Raw genomic sequence first — 19,630 nt, 5'->3', positions numbered from 1 at the left:
CAGCATGATTTGTGCTTGGGAAATTGTGTTTCACTAATCTGATAGAAGGTGACTTTGAAGAAGTCACCAAAAGGATTGATGAGGGCAGGATGGTGGACATTGTCTATATGGACTTTAGCAATGAATTTGACAAGGTCCCGCATTGTAGGTTTGTCTGAGAGGTTTGATCGCATGGTGATCCAAGGTGACCGAGCCAACTGGATTCAAAATTGGCTTGGAGGAAAGAGTCAAAGGGTAGTTGTTGAGGGATGTTTGATTAGAGGCATGTGATCAATATTGTGCAGCAGGGGTTGTCTCTGCTGCTGTTTGTTATATACATTAACAATTTGGATGACAATGCAGTTAGCCCTGTTTGTAAAGATGCAAATGACACCAAAATCGGTGGTATAGTAGACAGTGCGAATGGAGATGTAAGTGTACAACAGGATCTAGATCATTTGGGAAGGTGACCAAAGAATGACAAATGGAATTTAAGTCTGACAAGTGTGATGATTATGCCAAACCAGGGTAGGTCTTGCACAGCAAATGGTAGCGCCCCAGAGAGTTTTGTACAACGGAGAGGTCTGTAAGTACTTTATATGGTTCCCAGAAAGATGTGAGTCAGGTGGATAGTGCAGCAAAGAAGGCCTTGGGCATGCTTGCATTCATTGGGAAGGGTATTACCAATACAAAGGGTAGTATAAAATTTGGGGCATCATATGCAACTGCACATGTCTTTGGTGAGACCCCACTTAGAGTACTGCGTGTAGTTCTGGTCACCCAGCTAAAGGAAGGATGTCATTGCATTGAAAAAAAAGAGTGCAGAAGAGATTAACCTAGATGTAATCTGGGCTTGCAGGCTTCCATTATCGGTACAGTTGGATAGGATGGGACTTATTTTTTGAATCATTGGAGACTGAGGGGTAATCTTACTCAGGTGTACAAGATCGTAAGGGACATGGATAAAGTGAATAATACAAGCTTTGCCCCAGGATCGAGAATTGTAAAACCAGAGAGCATAGGCTTAAGGGGAGAGGGAAGAGATTTAAGAGGAATCTCAGGAACAACCTTTTCACTTGTAGACTCGCCCGTATGTGAAATGAGTTGCCAGAGGAAGCTATAGAAGTGGAGACGATAATGCCATTTGAACAGATAAATGGATAGGAAGGATTCAGAAAGTAATGGGCCAAATGCAGGCAAATGGGACTCGGCCAGTATGCCACTTGGCCGGCATGGACATGGTGGGCTGAATGGCCTGTTTGCATACTGTTGTGACTCTATCGTTATAATATAGCAATATTTCTGGACTGTGTGTTTATTTCTAAATGGTTTGGACACAATTTGAATTTAGTTAAAAAATCTGAAGTTTATGTTTCATTGGTAACCTATTATTATGATTAACTTGTACTTCGTCAAAGAAGATCTGGCCTAAAAAAAGTGACATGCTATATTTTGTTTGAATGAAAAGTGAAAGCATGGATCATTGTAAATATATTTACTTTTCTCAATGCAAAATTCAGCGTGTCTTGCTCAGTTTACAGCTGCAAGTCCATTTCTTTACCAACTAATTTAATGTTAAACTAGAAAATAAAATGTTTAAGACTAAAGTTAAAATGAAAGCCAGTATCCACTGCTCAGGGGTCTTCACCACACAAATAGTCCTTCTCTACAGATACAAACCATCCCAAGCTTGAATATTGCTCACTGTGTAATCCCAATTATGTTGACATGAATAGAATGTGCTCTGAACAAGGAGATGGGACTTCTCAACTTTTCAGTAATTTATTCAGTTAATTTGTTTCCTTAACTTCAGTTCACTTTTTACCCTTTTATAATGAATGTTATCATTATTTTTGATTATTAATTATTTACATGTATGTCCTCTCTTTTACAGCAGATTTCTTTCAGTGTGTAATGCTGATTGCTTAAATTTGTAATGGATCCTGTGATGTCTTGAGAGGTCGGGAGCTTTTCTCTTGAAGGTTGGGAGGTGTGGGTGCCGGAACTTAAATTCCATATATTTAGTCTTTACCAAAAACAGGTAAACTTAATTGTTTGCAGACAGGTACACAAAACCAAAACAGGTAGTGAAATCAAAACTGTAGCTTGCTGCCTTCTTACAAAATATAACTCAAACACTGCTTCTCTCCCTCTCTGCTCCAGTCGTTGTCTCTCTCCTTAAATATACTGCTTCCCTTCCCTTTTAGCTCTCTCACTGAGGCAATCAGCTCATCTGGTTCAGCTGGGCCGCAATCAGTGTCAGCAGCAATCAGCAGCAATCAGTGTCAGCAGCAATCAGTGTCAGCAGGGCAGGCAGCCCTGCTGACTATGGGGTTTGTAGTCTTTTGCTGGCAGCCATGATGGTTTGTAGTCCTTGTTGCATCCACCGGGAGGAAATGTATCTCCCCTCTATGACTCTACCTCTCATGATATCACAATCCATAAACTCTTTGTTACACATTGGTGCTGAATTGTAACCCAGACTGCACCAAACAGTTACTGTTTCATGATCTCTTTATTCTCTGTGTGAAGGTATTATGCTCGGGAGAATGGGGAAGAATGGAATGCCGTTGGTCAGCTTCTGTCAATGCTTGAATGAATCTGTGATGAAGATTGTTGCTATTGCTACATGGTGAGTTATTGCTAGGTACATAATTTGGTCCTTGACATAAAATGTTCTTCTCCCTCTTCCTAAGAGAAAACTGGCAGGGAACATGAAAACTGACTGCAAAAGCTTTTATAGATATGTGAAGAGAAAAAGACTAGTTAAGACAAATGTAGGTCCCTTGCAGTCGGAAACAGGTGAATTGATCATAGGGAACAAGGAGATGGCAGACCAATTGAACAACTACTTTGGTTCTGTCTTCACTAGGGAAGACATAAACAATCTGCCGGAAATAGCAGGGAACCTGGGGTCTAACGAGATGGAGGAACTGAGGGTAATCCAGGTTAGTTGGGAAGTGGTGTTAGGTAAATTAAATAGATTAAAGGCCGATAAATCCCCAGGGCCAGATTGGCTGCATCCCAGAGTGCTTAAGGAAGTAGCCTCAGAAATAGTGGATGCATTAGTGATAATTTTTCAAAACTCTTTAGATTCTGGAGTAGTTCCTGAGGATTGGAGGGTAGCTAATGTAACCCCACTTTTTAAAAAGGGAGGGAGAGAGAAAACGGGGAATTATAGACCAGTTAGCCTAACATCGGTAGTGGGGAAAATGCTAGAGTCAGTTATTAAAGATGTGATAGCATCACATTTGGAAAGTGGTGAAATCATCGGACAAAGTCAGCATGGATTTATGAAAGGCAAATCATGCCTGACGAATCTTATAGAATTTTTCGAGGATGTAACTAGTAGAGTGGATAAGGGAGAACCAGTCGATGTGTTATATCTGGACTTTCAGAAGGCCTTCGACAAGGTCCCACATAGGAGATTGGGGTACAAACTTAAAGCACACGATATTGGGGGTTTAGTGTTGAGGTGGATAGAGAATTGGTTGGCGGACAGGAAGCAAAGAGTAGGAATAAACGGGTCCTTTTCGGAATGGCAGGCAGTGACTAGTGGGGTACCGCAAGGCTCAGTGCTGGGACCCCAGTTATTTACAATATATATTAATGATTTGGACGAGGGAATTGAATGCAACATCTCTAAGTTTGCGGATGACACGAAGCTGGGTGGCAGTGTTAGCTGCGAGGAGGATGCTAGGAGGCTACAGAGTGACTTGGATAGATTAGGAGAGTGGGCAAATGCATGGCAGATGCAATATAATGTGGATAAATGTGAGGTTATCCACTTTGGCGGCAAGAACAGGAAAGCAGAGTATTACCTGAATGGTGGCCAATTAGGAAAAGGGGAGATGCAACGTGACCTGGGTGTCATGGTGCACCAGTCATTGAAGGTAGGCATGCAGGTGCAGCAGGCAGTGAAGAAAGCGAATGGTATGTTAGCATTCATAGCAAGAGGATTTGAGTATAGGAGCAGGGAGGTTCTGCTGCAGTTGTACATGGCCTTGGTGAGACCGCACCTGGAGTATTGTGTACAGTTTTGGTCTCCTAATCTGAGGAAAGACATTCTAGCCTTAGAGAGAAGGTTCACAAGATTGATCCCTGGGATGGCAGGACTTTCATATGAAGAAAGACTGGATAGACTAGGCTTATACTCGCTGGAATTTAGAAGACTGAGGGGGGATCTTATTGAAACATATAAAATTCTTAAGGGGTTGGAGAGGCTAGATGCGGGAAGATTGTTCCCGATGTTGGGGAAGTCCAGAACCAGGGGTCACAGCTTAAGGATAAGGGGGAAGTCTTTTAGGACCAAGATGAGAAAACATTTCTTCACACAGAGAGTGGTGAGTCTGTGGAATTCTCTGCCACAGAAGGTAGTTGAGGCCAGTTCATTGGCTATATTTAAGAGGGAGTTAGATGTGGCTCTTGTGGCTAAAGGGATCAGGGGGTATGGAGAGAAGGCAGGTACAGGTTACTGAGCTGGATGATCAGCCATGATCATATTGAATGGCGGTGCAGGCTCGAAGGGCCGAATGGCCTACTCCTGCACCTATTTTCTATGTTTCTATGTTTCCTAGATTATTACTTTACAGCTCTTACAGCTTGCCTGACATGCATGATTTATTGAGCAACAGCTAACTTATATATGTACACCTATGTTAACACATGCCTGGTGATTGTGACTAGTAAATGCTGCTGTTCATTTTGATGTAAACACTAATTGTGACATGCATCTTAAAAATATATTATTGATAATGTTACTCTAAAACGCATGGGTTTCAACAATAACATTGATGGCTCCATAACCTCATATGGAACATCAGGCTGTCAGGAAATTCAGGACAATACCATAATTTTATTTTAAGAATATATATCTATAATGTTCACCTATCTCCTCCCCAGCTTCAGCTCATCAGCTGCTGAGAACTCCATCCATGGTTTTGTTACCAATAGAGTCAGATGATCTTCTAGCCAATCTGTCAGTTTCCACCCACGATAAACCTCAGCTCCATCAATCCTTAGATCCTCCCTGAAGCTTGCCTTTTAACCAAGCTTTTATGGGCCTTTGTGTCCATTTTTGTCTGGTAACATTTCCGTGAAGTATCTAGGACTGTTTTGTTGCACGAGAAACAATAAAAACACAAGTTGTTTCTATAATCTTTCTACCCAGCTTCCCCAGAAATGTGCCCAAGGCATGTGATTTGTTGACCATATCTCTATGCATTGTAGTATTTTCAGTGAAGAAAATATAGTGAATAAGAATTGACTCTCATGTTGATCTCAGACAAATGACACTACAGTATTGGTTGACTGGTTTTCTCTGCTTCTGACGTTAAGTTCCACTGTGGACTGGAAATCCTGGTGCAGAGCACAGTGTTGTTTATTGCTACTGACTAAGGAAAATCTTTATTTCTAAGGATTACAGAGTTAAGCAGCTAGTAATGCTCTAGTGATCCAGGATTGATATTATACTCAGGTAGTGTCCGTGTGGAATTTGCACATTCTTCCAATGACAGATTGGATTTGTTTCAGATTCTTCAATTCTTCCTATACTCAAAAGAATGCTAGTTAGTAGTTTAATTAACGACTGTAGATTATCCCTGCTATAGCAGGGAATTGACAGGGGTATGATAGAGAATAGATTATCAGGAAATTTGGGGGAATGGGACTGATGGGATTGCTCGGAGAACCAGCATTGACGATGAGCTGACAGGACTTCTTTATGAAATGCATTGTGCCAATCTTTTGCAAAACTCTTAATTACTTTTATGTATTATGTAGTATTATATTTCTAACGTTTGAAAAAATAATGTAGGCAGACTTGTGCACTCTAAATCGTTCCCTTAGCTCGACCTATCATACTTGAATTTGGCTTGATTGCACTTATTTGTATTATTATCTGACTTATAGGAACGCAAAAGTAAAACAAAGCTTTTCACTGTCCCTCGGTACACGTGACAATAATAAACCTAAACCTATAAACCGTGTGCATATGTAGACCAGCTATTGTATTTCAATAAACTAAAGAAATAGATGTAATCTTGAAAAAGACTTTTAGTTTTGTATTATTGAACTACACTTTTCAAGAAAAATAGGTTTATATGTTATTCAATATAGATTTACTTAAATTTTTGAGGATGAGAAAATCATTAAGATAATATCCAGTACTTGTTTCCCTAATTAATTACTCGCACAATAGTTGACAAATTATTTTCTTAATGCTGTAGTCCTGTAAATCATTTCCAGAGTTCCACACAAGTATCGTCTACAGTGTGTGCTAATCTTATATTTCTGCTTTTGCTTCCATATTTATCTAACTTCATTATTTACACCTAACAAATTGCTCTCTTTCTTTTAGCTATTTCCCATTAGGCATAGTTTTCCTTATTGCTGGCAAAATATTGGAGATGGATGATCCTACAGCCATTGGAAAGAAACTGGGTTTCTATGCGATCACAGTTGTTTGTGGTCTCGTGGTGCATGGGCTATTTGTTCTACCCATGGTGTACCTTTTTATCACCAAGAAAAATCCAATTGTTTATATAAGAGGAATTCTTCAAGCTTTGCTCATAGCTCTAGCTACTTCATCAAGGTATGTTTCACACGATCTCTCTAATTCCCCTCGTTCATTTATTAACCAAGCAGCTCTGTAAACTGGGCAACTCTGGCCTCCACTTATCCGCCCTTTGTCCCATCTACTCCTCTTCTCTCCCATCCTTTCTGCAACTCAAAACTGATGTTTCTCTCTTTCCCAGTTCCAAAGGTCTATGACCTGAAATGTTAATTGTGCTGCTCCTGCTGGCCTGATGAGTTTATCCAGCATTTTCTGTTTTGTTTTATGTTTCATAGTCGTTTGCAAATACATTTAACAGCTAAAGAAAGTCAGACATTTTTTTATAATTAACTTTATTTTACTGGGAGGTTGTATTATAAAAAAGCAGAAAGTATTAAAAATCTAGTACACATTGAATAGTTTCCTCACTATGATCAGTGGCTCATGTCATCCACCACTGGACATTGAAGAGAAAGGGTAAACTCCTGATCAAAGGGAACACACAAGGCCATTCAATATACTCTCATAAATGTACAATGCAGACTCAAATTCTAACTTATTCTACAACCCTGTTACTCTTTGGGGAAAGAAAACACAAAAGTACTACACACAAATCACCCTTCCTTCTATTGTGTTTTGATCTTCTGTCTGATACTTGTCAGCTTACGTTAATTATGTATTTGTTAATGCTATGCATCAATAGCAGAAACAGCTCAGAGATTGTCCAGAAAACTAGACAAAATATTGTTTTCCAAGTCCAGTAAATTAGGCAAGTGGGCTGGTTTGCCTGGTTAATTACCGAGTATACTAGTTAAAAAGTTGCTCATTTAATTAATCAAGAAGAATTTTGATCATGAACGGATGAAAGGTTTTGGAAAGTTTAAGCAGTTACCATTGAAATGTTTTTGGTTTAAAAGGGGCAAATCATAGAAACATAGAAACATTGAAAATAGGTGCAGGAAGCGGATATTTGGCCCTTCGAGCCAGCACTGCCATTCATTGTGATCATGGCTGATCATCCACAATCAGTAACCCGTGCCTGCCTTCTCCCCATATCCCTAGAGCTCTATCTCTCTCTTAAATTCATCCCGTGATTTGGCCTCCACTGCCCTCTGTGGCAGAGGATTCCACAAATTCACAACTCTCTGGGTGAAAAAGTTCCTTCTCACCTCAGTTTTAAATGGCCTCCCCTTTATTCTAAGACTGTGGCCCCTGGTTTTGGACTCCCCCAACATTGGGAACATTTTTCCTGCATCTAGCTTGTCCAGTCCCTTTATAATTTTATATGTCTCTATAAGATCCCCCCTCATCCTTCTAAACCCCAGTGAATACAAGTCTAGTCTTTTCAATCTTTCCTCATATGACAGTCCCGCCATCCCAGGGATCAATCTCATGAACCCACGCTGCACTGCCTCTATTACAAGGATGTCCTTCCTCAAATTAGAGACCAAAACTGTACACAATACTCCAGATGTGGTCTTACCAGGGCCCTATACAACTGCAGAAGAACCTCTTTACTCCTATACTGAAATCCTCTTGTTATGAAGTCAACATGCCATTAGCTTTCTTCACTGCCTGCTGTACCTGCACGCCAACTTTCAGTGACTGGTGTACAAAGACACCCAGGTCTCGCTGCACTTCCCCCTTACCTAACCTGACACCATTGAATAACCTGGCTCCTTGTTTTTGCCGCCAAAGTGGATAACCTCACATTTGTCTACATTATACGGTATCTGCCAAGCATCTGCCCACTCACTCAACCTGTCGAGGTCACCCTGCAACCTCCTAACATCCTCTTCGCAGTTCACACTGCCACCCAGCTTTGTGTCATCTGCAAACTTGCTAGTGTTACTTCTAATTCCTTCATCAAATCATTAATATATATGGTAAATAGTTGCGGCCCCAACACCGAGCCTTGCGGCACTCCACTCCCCACTGCCTGCCATTCTGAAAAGGACCCGTTTACTTCTACTCTTTGTTTCTTGTCTGCCAACCAATTCTCTATCCATGTCAACACTCTACCCCCAATACCATGTGCTCTAATTTTGCTCACCAATCTCCCATGTGGGACCTTATCAAAGGCTTTCTGAAGGTCTAGATACACTACATCCACTGGCTCCCCTTCATCCATTTTACTTGTCACATCCTCAACAAATTCCAGAAGATTAGTCAAGCATGATTTCACCTTTCATAAATCCATGCTGACTTGGACTTATCCTTTTACTGCTATCCAAATGCACCGTTATTACCTCTTTAATAATTGACTCCAGCATCTTTCCCACCACCGATGTCAGGCTCAGTGGTCTGTAATTCACCGTTTTCTCTCTCTCACGCCTTTCTTGAAAAGTGGGATAACATTAGCTATCCTCCAATCCACAGGAACTGATCCTGAATCTATTGAACATTGGAAATTGATCACTAATGCGTCCATTATTTCTAGAGCCACCTCCCTGAGTACCCTGGGATGCAGACCATCAGGCCCTGGGGATTTATCAACCTTCAGTCCCATCAGTCTACCCAATACTATTGATCAGATCTGATGATAATTTCAGCATTTCAGGCTTTACTGTAATCTGACCATGGCTTCCACTGCTTATCTATTTGCAGCTCTGCCACTTTGCCTATTACCTTCAAGTGCCTGTTAGAAAACAATCATATTGATAGAAGAATTGCAAGATTTGTTTTGCCAGTGGGAGCTACAATCAATATGGATGGGACTGCCTTGTACGAAGCTGTTGCCGCAATATTTATAGCACAGGTTAACAACTATGAACTGGACTTTGGACAAATTATTACTGTCAGGTATGTGTCATTGGAATTAAATATTTTATTACCCATTTTACTTTTTCCTTCTTCTGAAGCCATTGGCTTCTAGCTGGGATTTGATTTTGTTGGATTTCCTATCCAGTTCATCTTTAATGTTGAGTGTGGTCTAGTTATTAAGCCATGGGGCATTATAGATAATCTGATAAGGTATTTTCACCAAGCATCTTTTATTGGAAGTATGTTTGCCCCGAACCTAAAAAAAATTATATGGTTCAAAACTAATGCTGAAGACTCCAGGAACGATCAGATTGACTGGTTATGACATGGTGCCTCTCTTTTGGGTTTGTCTTGTTGGTGGGATGTATGTATTCATCACAGGAGATCAGTGTGGGATGTAATACTTGTAAAGCTGAGAGTATATTCAAGCTGTTTCACAAGAAAGCTTCTCAGATATTGGTTAGGGGAAATTGGCTGGAATTCATGAAACCTGTCCCAATCCCAACACAAGGATCTTCACTAACATTCTTCAGATATTTCTGTTTTTCCCCGTTGATTAATTGCTGAGTGCTGCTCGATAATTTCTCATTAGCAGCAACCCCATGGAGTAGGACTGAGGTCACAAACAGGTCAATCCTAGTAGAAGGAGCAGAATAATTTCTTTGAATATTCCTGAAGAAGATGCTCTTTCCAAACAATTTGGAAATTTATATTTGTTATCTTTAATGTTGAAAATGATTCAATTTAAAGCTGAGGCAAGAGAGGAGGTGGGCTTTTATTGCAGATTTCTGTGCAAAAAGCAAAGTTCTAACTTTTTCTTGAATGTCCTAGCAGTCTGTTGCAAAACACAACTGCTGGAGGAACTCAGTGGGTTGAGCAGCAGGAAAGAAATTATTACCATTTCAGTTGATGACCCTGCATCAGAACTGAGAGTTTAGAGGGACCGTTGAGGGAGAGACAAAGGGAAGATGGACCCAGATGTAGAGTGGATCCAGTGGGTGAAGTATCTGGGTTGTAGGTGGATGGAACCCGGAGTGGAGGAGGGACAAAAATGGCTGTTGGAAGTCAGATGGGGGACAGGGAGTCACGGTGGGAGAAGTGGAAAGGGGAGGAGAACATATGGCTGGTGGTGAGATTCTTTTGCAGCTAATGGAAAAGATAAAGGATGATGTGCTGGATGTGGAGGCAAGTAGGGTCAAAACTGAAAACCAGGAGAACTTAGTTTGGTTTAGAGTTACACTCGGGGTGGAGGAAGGGGGTGGTGAGTGCAAGCAGAAACCAGGCAACAGAAGAATTGCAAGAGACAGCTCCATCAACACCTAGAAAGGATGTCATATTTCATGAAGAAGCCAGACATTTCAGATGTCTGAAAATTGAAATGGAATCTTGACATCAAATGTAACACCCTCAGAAAAATTGGGATTAAGGGATGGTGACCTTACAGGAGACACGGTGAGAAGAGGTGTAGTCAAAGTACCTGTTGTAATCAATAGATAGATAGTAAATGTTAGTGAAAGAGAGTCAGATGGATCTGGAAAAGAGGGAGAATTGTTGGAAATGGTCTGTGAATTCTCTCGAACATCATTCAGATACACTGGAGATAATATTCTGATGGGATACATCTCAGCTTGGTATGGCAGCTGCTCTGCTCTTGATCTGCAAAGAATGGTGAACACAACCCAATCCACTATATGCTTATCACTTCCTTTCATCTAGTCCATCTTCACAGCACATTGCATGTAGATTAGTGTAATGATGTCACTCATGTTATGCATCATGCTTAAGCATGACGAATAACATGAGTGACACCATTACACTAATCTACATTGCATTAGGAAGGTTGGAAGTATCATCAAGGATGCCGGCCAACCTGGCCATTCCTTTTCATAATTTCTACTCTTTGCGAGAAGATATAGGAGTTTGAAAGCCCAGACATTCAGACTTAAGAACAGTGTTTTCCCTGCTACTGTCGGACTCCTGAATCAATCACATCTTTTCCACCCTCTTCCCGGAGGTGCTGCCACACACTTTTACTCTTAACTCCACCTCATTCGGTTATTCTGTTATTGCACTTTAGTTTTTTTTTGCACTACTTCAGAATGCACTACAATTTTTACACCATTCTGTTCTTTTGCATTTGTCATTGTATTTATTGTTATATCTATCATTATAATGTATGCTGTGCTCCAGTAGCTTTGTGCTAACAAGGAATTTCATTGCACCCTGGTGTAAATGGCAATCAACTTAACTGAAATCTATATCTGAATTTGAGAGCAGGGTGGACGTAAATTGTAAAGATGACGAAATTAACACATTCTGTACAGATGCAGGAAGCCGCACTAATATAGTCATCAATGTAACAAAGAACTTGGGATTGGAAGCAGAGTAGGTTTGGGACAAGGACTGTTTCATGTGGCTAACAAAAAGGCAGGCAGAGCTGGGCAAAATACTCATGGTTAAACCTTTGATCTGTAGGAAGTGAGAGGAACCAAAAGAGAAGTTGTAAAAGGTAAGAACAAGTTTTGCCAGTCAGGAATTGGTTGGATCTTTGTTGCAGAAAGAAGTGGAGGGTTTTAATGCCTTCCATCTGGGGGATGGAGAAGTATAGAGACTGGACATTCATAGTGAAGATGAGGCGGGGTGGGAATTGGAATTGTCAAATGGTGGAGGGTCTCCATGATGTAGGGGGAAAAGGACTGTCTAACAGGAACCAGAATAGAGCCAAGGTATGAGGAGCAAGACCAGGCCAAAACAATGGGCCTACAAGAAGTCCTATTGTGGATCTTGGATAAGATCCACAGGAAGTGGGAAGTGCAGGGTTGTGGCAATATTATATAGGATGCTGTGGAAGGGAGATCTCTTGATGTGTTGAGATCTGAGACAGTTGGCCTGATGTGCATTGGTGAGGCATGGGTCCAGGAACAGTAAGAGGAAGCATCCAAAAGCTGCTGCTTGTCCCCTACAAAGAAGTCAGTTCACCAGGCCATCACGTCACTGCCTTTGTCTCTGGGTTTGATGCTGAGGTTGGGTTTGGTGTAAAGTGCGTGGAGCGCTGCAAGTTCAGAATGGGTGAAGGCCGGCTGAAGAGTGAGATATCTACTCTTAAACCAGATGACGAGATTAAAATTCCCAGCTTTCAACACTGACTGATCAGTGTTGAAAGCTGGGAATTTTAATCTCTTCATCTGGTTTAAGTGGGCACTGAAGACCATTAAAATGAGGATGAGATTTCCCTGCTGGTTTTCTAGTTCTGATTTATCCAACCCTACCAACTAACTGCTTAACAATGGCTCCAACCACCAGTTAAGTAGCTAAGCAGACTAAGTAGCTAAACTCTCTCCAGACATTGCATGGTATTGGCATTCTCTTCATCTATCATCCCTTCTCCTCTGACACCCTCCTCCCCCACTCCCACACACAAATAATGCAGCACCTACAAATGATAGATTTTTGCACCAGTACTAAAATCAGGAGTTGCTGAACAATGATCAGACGTGGAACAAAAGATGGGTTCTGCTCCATTTCCCTCTGATGCACAGCTGAGATAAGCTAACAGAACAAGGGTCCACATGGATGACCATGGTCTTTCGAGCACAGCTTCCCAGTGAGCAATCAGGGAGGGAAAATCGAAATGATTATTCTGATATCCAAAGCCTTGTAGGGGACAATTCATGCAGGGGCAGCTATGCGGCTTATGTCATAGAACAGCCAGGATGTTGTGCAGCACTGGTGGGAATAGAGGAGTTGGCATTTGCTTTTAGCATCTGGTTATCAAATTTCTCTCACATCTTTTATGATTTCCTGCTGTCATAAAGCACTGAACTTTTTATTTGTTTCCAGTGCTCCTCTTGTGCAAAACCAGACATACTCATTAATCCAACCTTTATCTTTCACTAGAACCAGCACATTGGTCTTCACTTTATGGCAGCAATTACACTGCAATTAAACTTTTGTACTTATATCAATAGTCAAGGTATGGACATTTTGACCGTCCATTTTGACAGTAAAATTCAATTATAAGGTAGATGCTGGGTCAATAAATCAACCGTAAATAATGAATGTTCCAGCAATGCCCCTCTTGGTTAATTAGCTCATTAACACAAATGGGGTCTTGGAGAAATATTCAGACCGAATGGGAATTGAACATTGCAGCTGCCATTGCTGCCTTCAGCACTGCAGTGCCGAGACTCTGTGCTGAGCAGAGATAAGTGCTCCGGTGCGGTGCACAAGGCTGGGAGTAAAAGATGGAGATGGTATTATCTTTGATACCTCTTTCATTGGTGAGAGAACAACATTGGAAGAAATGTAGGAAATGATAAATCTCTGTTGGAATGACTGGAAAAGAGACAAAACAGGTAAAAGTATACTTAAAGGAGGAACCCTTAGTTTACATAAAATGAAATATTTTTTTCTCTAGCATAACAGCGACGGCAGCCAGTATCGGTGCAGCAGGGATTCCACAAGCTGGGCTGGTGACCATGGTTATTGTTTTGACATCAGTTGGCCTTCCCACAGATGACATCACTCTAATAATTGCAGTGGATTGGGCATTGTAAGCTATGATATTTTTATATATATATTTTATATAAAATCTTATATTATTTTTTCCAGAAAAATAATTGTTTTTACAGACCTGTAATATTAAATGGCTGTTTCTTTTAAAGGGATAGATTTCGAACCATGATTAATGTTCTGGGAGATGCTCTGGCAGCTGGAATCATGGCTCATATCTGCCGAAAGAACTTTACTCAGGAAAATGATGAAGTAGGAAAATTATTTTTGTACTCTTTTCAAATTTTGTTTAATTCAGAAGATCTGTTTAATCAATTGATAATACTTTTCAACATTGATTGTTTAATAATTGATCTTGGAAAAAACATGTGTAAGTTCCATGGATTCACAGAACAGACTAAAGACAAAGATAACTATTCCATAGGAGGCCAATCAGCCCATTACCGTGTTGGCTATGCAACAGTCTTGTTAATCTAATTTTCCACTCTTTCCCTGCAGCCCTGTAAATTAACTTCCTCTCCTACTGAATTCTCTTTCAAAAGTCTGTTTGATTGTTACCAGCATTCTTGCAGGCTGCAAGTTCCCGATCATAACCACTATTTGTGTAAAAGGAAAAGTTAATTTTCTTCAGACCTTTTGCTCCTCAGTATAAATCTGTCCCCCCTCTCCCAGTAATCCAACACTAATCCCATTTCTTTCCACCTACTTTTCCATCAACTCTCTCAGACATTGGCAAATTAACCTACCAACCTATAGATCTTTGGGATGTGGGAACAATCCAAAACACCCAGAAGAAAATCCCATGGTCACAGAGAATCTCCAAACTTCACACACACACCAGTGGGTAGGATTGAAACCATGTCCCTGCAGATTGTATAATAATTTGTGGTGGGAATTAAGCCTGTCCAATGTATCCTCATGTTAATGCCCTGGCAATCGCAACGAATGGTGAAAAGATGGTGCTTGTCATTGACCTGAATAAAATAGCTGCCCATAAAGATTTATTGTGTAGGTAGGAACTGCAGATGTTGGTTTAAACCGAAGAGAGACACAAAAAGCTGGACTAACTTAGTAGGCCAGGCAGCATCTCTGGAGAGAAGAAAAGGGTGGTGCTTTGGGTCGAGACCCTTCTTCAGACTAGATAGGGAAATGGGAAACGAGAGATTTAGCCGATGATGCAGAGATAATGAACAATGAAAGAATATGCAAAAAAGTAACAATGATAAAGGAAACAGGCCATTATTAGCTGTTTGCTGGGTGAAAACAAGAAGCTGGTGTGTCTTGGATGGGGGAGGGATAGAGAGAGAGGGAATGCAGGGATTACTTGAAGTTGGAGAAATCAATATTCATACATAAAGATTTACTGGGCTATAGAATGTAGAAGGGTCTCGACCTGAAACGTCACCTGTTCCTTCTCTCCAGAGCTGCTGCCTGTCCTGCTGAATTACTCCAGCTTTTTGTGTCTGTAGTAGATTTCCTTTGATAGCTTTGAGTTTGTTGCCACTTATTCAGGATCTGTGGCAAGAGCAGGCGAGTTGATTAACCAATCAGAATGATAAATTCAGCGAGTGCGATTATCCAAAAAGCTAAACAAAGATTGAGACATCCAAGTGGAAGTAAGCATTAAACAGAAATATTATAAACATATAAATCTATAAAGCTTTAAACATCATGTAACTTTAAAATATTACTTGAGGAATGATATTTAAAATGCAAAATTAGCTTGCAGGGTAAGAGAAGAAGTCACCAGTTTTTAGACATGTTACATTGTTAAAATACAAGTTAATATTATTCTTGTTGTAAAAAAAAGCAGTGAAAATGTATAATGATTTGAAATTCATGTCAAAACATATTTTGGTCGATTGCATCTGTGAATATTGACACACTGAACCCTGTGGAACAAAATATATCACTCACTGCAATTTCTCAACATCTGAGTTTAGTGGACCATGCGTAGTTGTCACAAGTCACTGTCAGTATCTCTGATTAACGACATTCAACAATGGCAATTTCAGAGTAATTACAGCTTGAAACAGCAGACCATTTTATAGAGAAAAAATGTTTTCAAAATAAATGACTAGATTTGGAATTACTTTAGGAAATCCAAAATATAGTTTAAATAAGTTATAAATGCCATTACATGAAGAATAAGATCTTGCCATACTTTGAATGAAGACCCACAGGTTGTGGAAATTGAGAGGTTACTGAAGGCTGTGAGAAGGTCAGTGTTTTTATAGTTTTGAGATACTGGTATAGTTTAATGAGAATAATGAAAATATATTGAAATCAACGGAATCGGCAGAAATATATTTAAATTGAAACATTTGGAGTGTGGCGAGGAAAGAAAAGTTAAGTGTTGATAAAATAGAGCAAGGCATGGAAGAATTTAAGAAGAGATTCCTCTCTTACTAAAGAAGACGAGGTGAATCTGACATCACAACGGCTTTGGCAGGAGTAAATCTAAATGTTAAACCAGACACTCTGCAATGAATCTCCACTTTTATTCTCAGCCTGAATTAATTAAGCCTGGCAGAAGTTCACCCAAGGGAATTGAAGCTGGAAATCATCCTGTAAGGACTGGCAGCTCATTGTAAATCATGCGTGCTCAGTGAAAGCAACAGGCTCGAAGCTCACTTGTTCTGCATTGGGTCCAGAAAATTCTCTCCATGTGGATTATTTTACAGAAAATAAAATGTAGTACAACGGGAAATTTCTGAAAAGGCTCAGCTGCTCAGGCAGCAACTGTGATGGGAAAAGGTGAGAAAGTGAATTCCTGTGTCTCTGGAACTCTGCGTCACAGAGACATGTGGACACCTGTGACCAGTGTTGTGCCACAGGGATCGGTGCTGGGTCTGCTGTTGGATGTTATCTATATTAATAGTTTAAATGAATAAATGAATAGTTTATTGTCATATGTGACAAGTCACAGTGAAATTCTTTGCTTGCATACCCAAGGTATGCAAATAGTCACCCGTAAAGGGTGCTTATAAAGTTACAAAGTATCTGCACCAGGTCCCCCTTTGTTCTCCCCCCCCCCTGCTCCCCCTCCACATCCCTCCTCTGTCATGGCGGACCACCCTCACCGGGTCCTCCTTTGTTCCTTCCTCCGGTAGTGGCGTCCTCACTTCCACGTGGTCCGGCCTCGTCTGTTGGTTGGCGCCATCATCAGTTGTTGCTACAACCTCTCCACTATCGCGGCCGGGTCCTCTCCAGATGCCTCTGTAGCGCCAACCTAGGGCCCAGCCGCGGGCTCCGCAGACCCAGGGGCCGGCCGCTGGCTCCGTCGACCTGGGCACCTTGGCCACGGGCTTTGTCGACCCGTGAGGCTCCACCTCCGACCAGCGAGGCATCGGCCCGCGAGGCCCGGGCTCCAACCCGAGGCTCCAGCTGCCCTCCGGGAGGCGTCTGCCGCAGCGGCCCTCATACAAACATACAATTTGTATGCAAGTGTAGTTAACATTGTTGGTGCATTTGCTGATTAGACCAATATTGGCGGTATAGTTGACAATGAGGAAGGGAGAGCTTACATTTCAGATCTCAGCAAGAAGCAGAGAAAGTTAAAAATCAAGAAAAGACCATGATTTCGCCCATGCCCTTCATGATTTTTGACTCTCCTCAGCCTCCAACGCTCCAAAGAATAATGGCCTAACTTATCCCTATAACTCGAGCTCACAAGTCCAGGTAACATCATTGGGAATCTCTTCTGCATCCTTTCCAACAGTAACTTCTGGAAGAAATTGCATTGTTTTGCACGAGTGATAGAAAGCTGTGACATAGCACCAACATGGAATTTAGCCCTTCAAATTTACAATTTTTATATATTTAAATGGATTATGCTTGCAGAGAATCAAGTACTTCTGGAAAAGAAGGAAGCATTTTAGCATCCATTGGTTTTAATGGATGTAAAATCTCTGGATGTGTGCGTGTGAAGCCCTTGCTGGTGAATGTTTGAGGCTATGGAAATATTCTTGTGGTTAAGCTGGGGGGGGGGGAGGGCAAATAGATTTACAAGGATGTTACTGGGCCTGATGGGTTTATGGTTAGATGGGCAATGACTTTTTTCCATGGAGTGCAGGAGGCTGAAGAATGACCTTAGAGGTATAAAAATTCATGAGGAACATAAATAACATAAATAGAGAGAATTCTGGAGAATTCTAAAACTAGAGGCACAGATTAAAGATTTAAAAGGAACCTGAGGAGCTATGTTTTCACACAAGGTGGTGGGTATAGGTAATGAGCTACAAGAGAATGTGGTAAAGGCCAGAACAATTATGACATTTAAAAGAAAGTTGGAGAGGTACATAGAAAGGAAGGATATAGAGGGATTAGGAACAGGCAAATGGGACTATCCCAGTTAGGCAACTTAGTTGGATGTGTTGGGCCGAAGGGCCTGTTTCTGTATGTAAAGCACAATGACTCCAAGCTATTGTGAAGATATCTTGGACTTGAACCTGGGTGCTTGTGGGAATGCACTATACTGGAACAGTGTAGGGCATTCCCACTTTGTCGATGGGCTGGTCTGCAGCTCAGAGTGCTCTCCGTTTGCCAATCATGGGCAATAACATTTACCCTCCAGCAGAATATTGACCATAAAAATTACTTCTGTTTCTCTTTCCACAGATGCAGCCTGATCTCTTTTTATGTCCATTTTCCAGCATTGTCATTTATCAAATAAATACAATCATTGTTCTGGAATTCTCCATTAGGAATACATTTTTCTCCACTGATCGGTGTACTCTGCTACATTACCATCTATTCAACTGCTTTTCTGTTGCTCAATTTCATTAGTGCATATACCAGATGGTGGTGTAATGGATAGTAATTCTTATCACCATTGCATTGGTGCTGAAAAATATACCTCATTGATCTTCTTGAATCTTGATTTAGTAGTTGCACTTTACAACACATTTTTAACTATTACTGACTCTTCTCACTATGTTTTTTCTCCACTTAGGTTCCACTGATTTGTGAAACAAAGCCTGGCAGTATCAATCAGATCTACACCTATCAGAGAAATGGATGTACAAATGATGCCAATAAGGCGGACAAACAATTTTTTGCGGTTGCCACAGATGGATCCCACAATGTACAAATGGAGCTGGGTCTCAGCAACAAAAAAGATCATTGCACCATTGAAATAGATGAATTGGAGACCAAAGTATAGTCAGAGGAATGCACCTCAAAGGGAGTACTTCTTGCCATGCTGGTAACATGTATGCCTACCTCACAATTGGAAATATCATATATATACATGAGAAATACGAAGTGGAACTGATGGCAATGCTGAAGATGTGCACTGGTTCAAATTACTTGTGAATTACTATTCCTTTTTTTGTGAACAAGATTTTATTTCCTAATTCTGTATGGTCAATATGAAGTGACGGTTCATCTAGGTTATTTCCTGAAGAGTGCAATGGAATAACATAAGAGTGTATTTCCTGCATTTGTTTTACTCATCAATGTTATAGCTAACTCCCTGGCCAAATCCTGCAGAAATTTACTTTGGATCTGTGTAGAGTTTCTTCTTTTCTGGCTGGCCAGCCTTGGCTTCAAATCCTTCCCCTGCTCGGTCTGCCCAGACGTTGGACGATAGATAGTCCTCCGGCAGCTCAAGTTTTAAGTGATTTTTAACAAACCTTCATTGTCTTAAGTTGATGTATGATTTTGTGTGTTATTCTTTTCCTGAATTTTAATCTGCATTTTTGAATGCTGCATGTTGTGGCTTTAAACCCTAGAGAGCTGAATTTAATTTAATAGCATTATTCACTCAAAATCCTCTCCAGCCAAAACAATCCTGATGCCTGGCAGCTTCTTTCATGCACT

The 19,630-nt window shown here is 40.8% G+C and overlaps 1 protein-coding gene across 1 annotated transcript in view; it reads left to right on the top strand.

The window, feature by feature from the left end:
* The window catches only part of slc1a7a (solute carrier family 1 member 7a), a 55,376-nt gene extending 36,167 nt beyond the window's left edge, over nucleotides 1-19,209 (top strand). The window contains exons 6-11 of the mRNA XM_078407345.1: nucleotides 2,512-2,611; nucleotides 6,338-6,571; nucleotides 9,140-9,334; nucleotides 13,713-13,847; nucleotides 13,960-14,059; nucleotides 18,762-19,209. Coding sequence (XP_078263471.1) covers nucleotides 2,512-2,611; nucleotides 6,338-6,571; nucleotides 9,140-9,334; nucleotides 13,713-13,847; nucleotides 13,960-14,059; nucleotides 18,762-18,971 — 974 coding nt within the window. The 3' untranslated portion in view covers nucleotides 18,972-19,209. The remainder of the gene's footprint in view (nucleotides 1-2,511; nucleotides 2,612-6,337; nucleotides 6,572-9,139; nucleotides 9,335-13,712; nucleotides 13,848-13,959; nucleotides 14,060-18,761) is intronic.
* Nucleotides 19,210-19,630: the final 421 nt, after the last annotated feature.

Source organism: Rhinoraja longicauda, chromosome 11 (genome assembly GCF_053455715.1).
Source record: "Rhinoraja longicauda isolate Sanriku21f chromosome 11, sRhiLon1.1, whole genome shotgun sequence".
In the NCBI taxonomy this organism is placed as follows: Eukaryota; Metazoa; Chordata; class Chondrichthyes; order Rajiformes; family Arhynchobatidae; genus Rhinoraja; species Rhinoraja longicauda.
The sequence above is the reverse complement of the archived record's forward strand: the minus strand, read 5'-3'. Positions and strand labels throughout refer to the sequence as shown.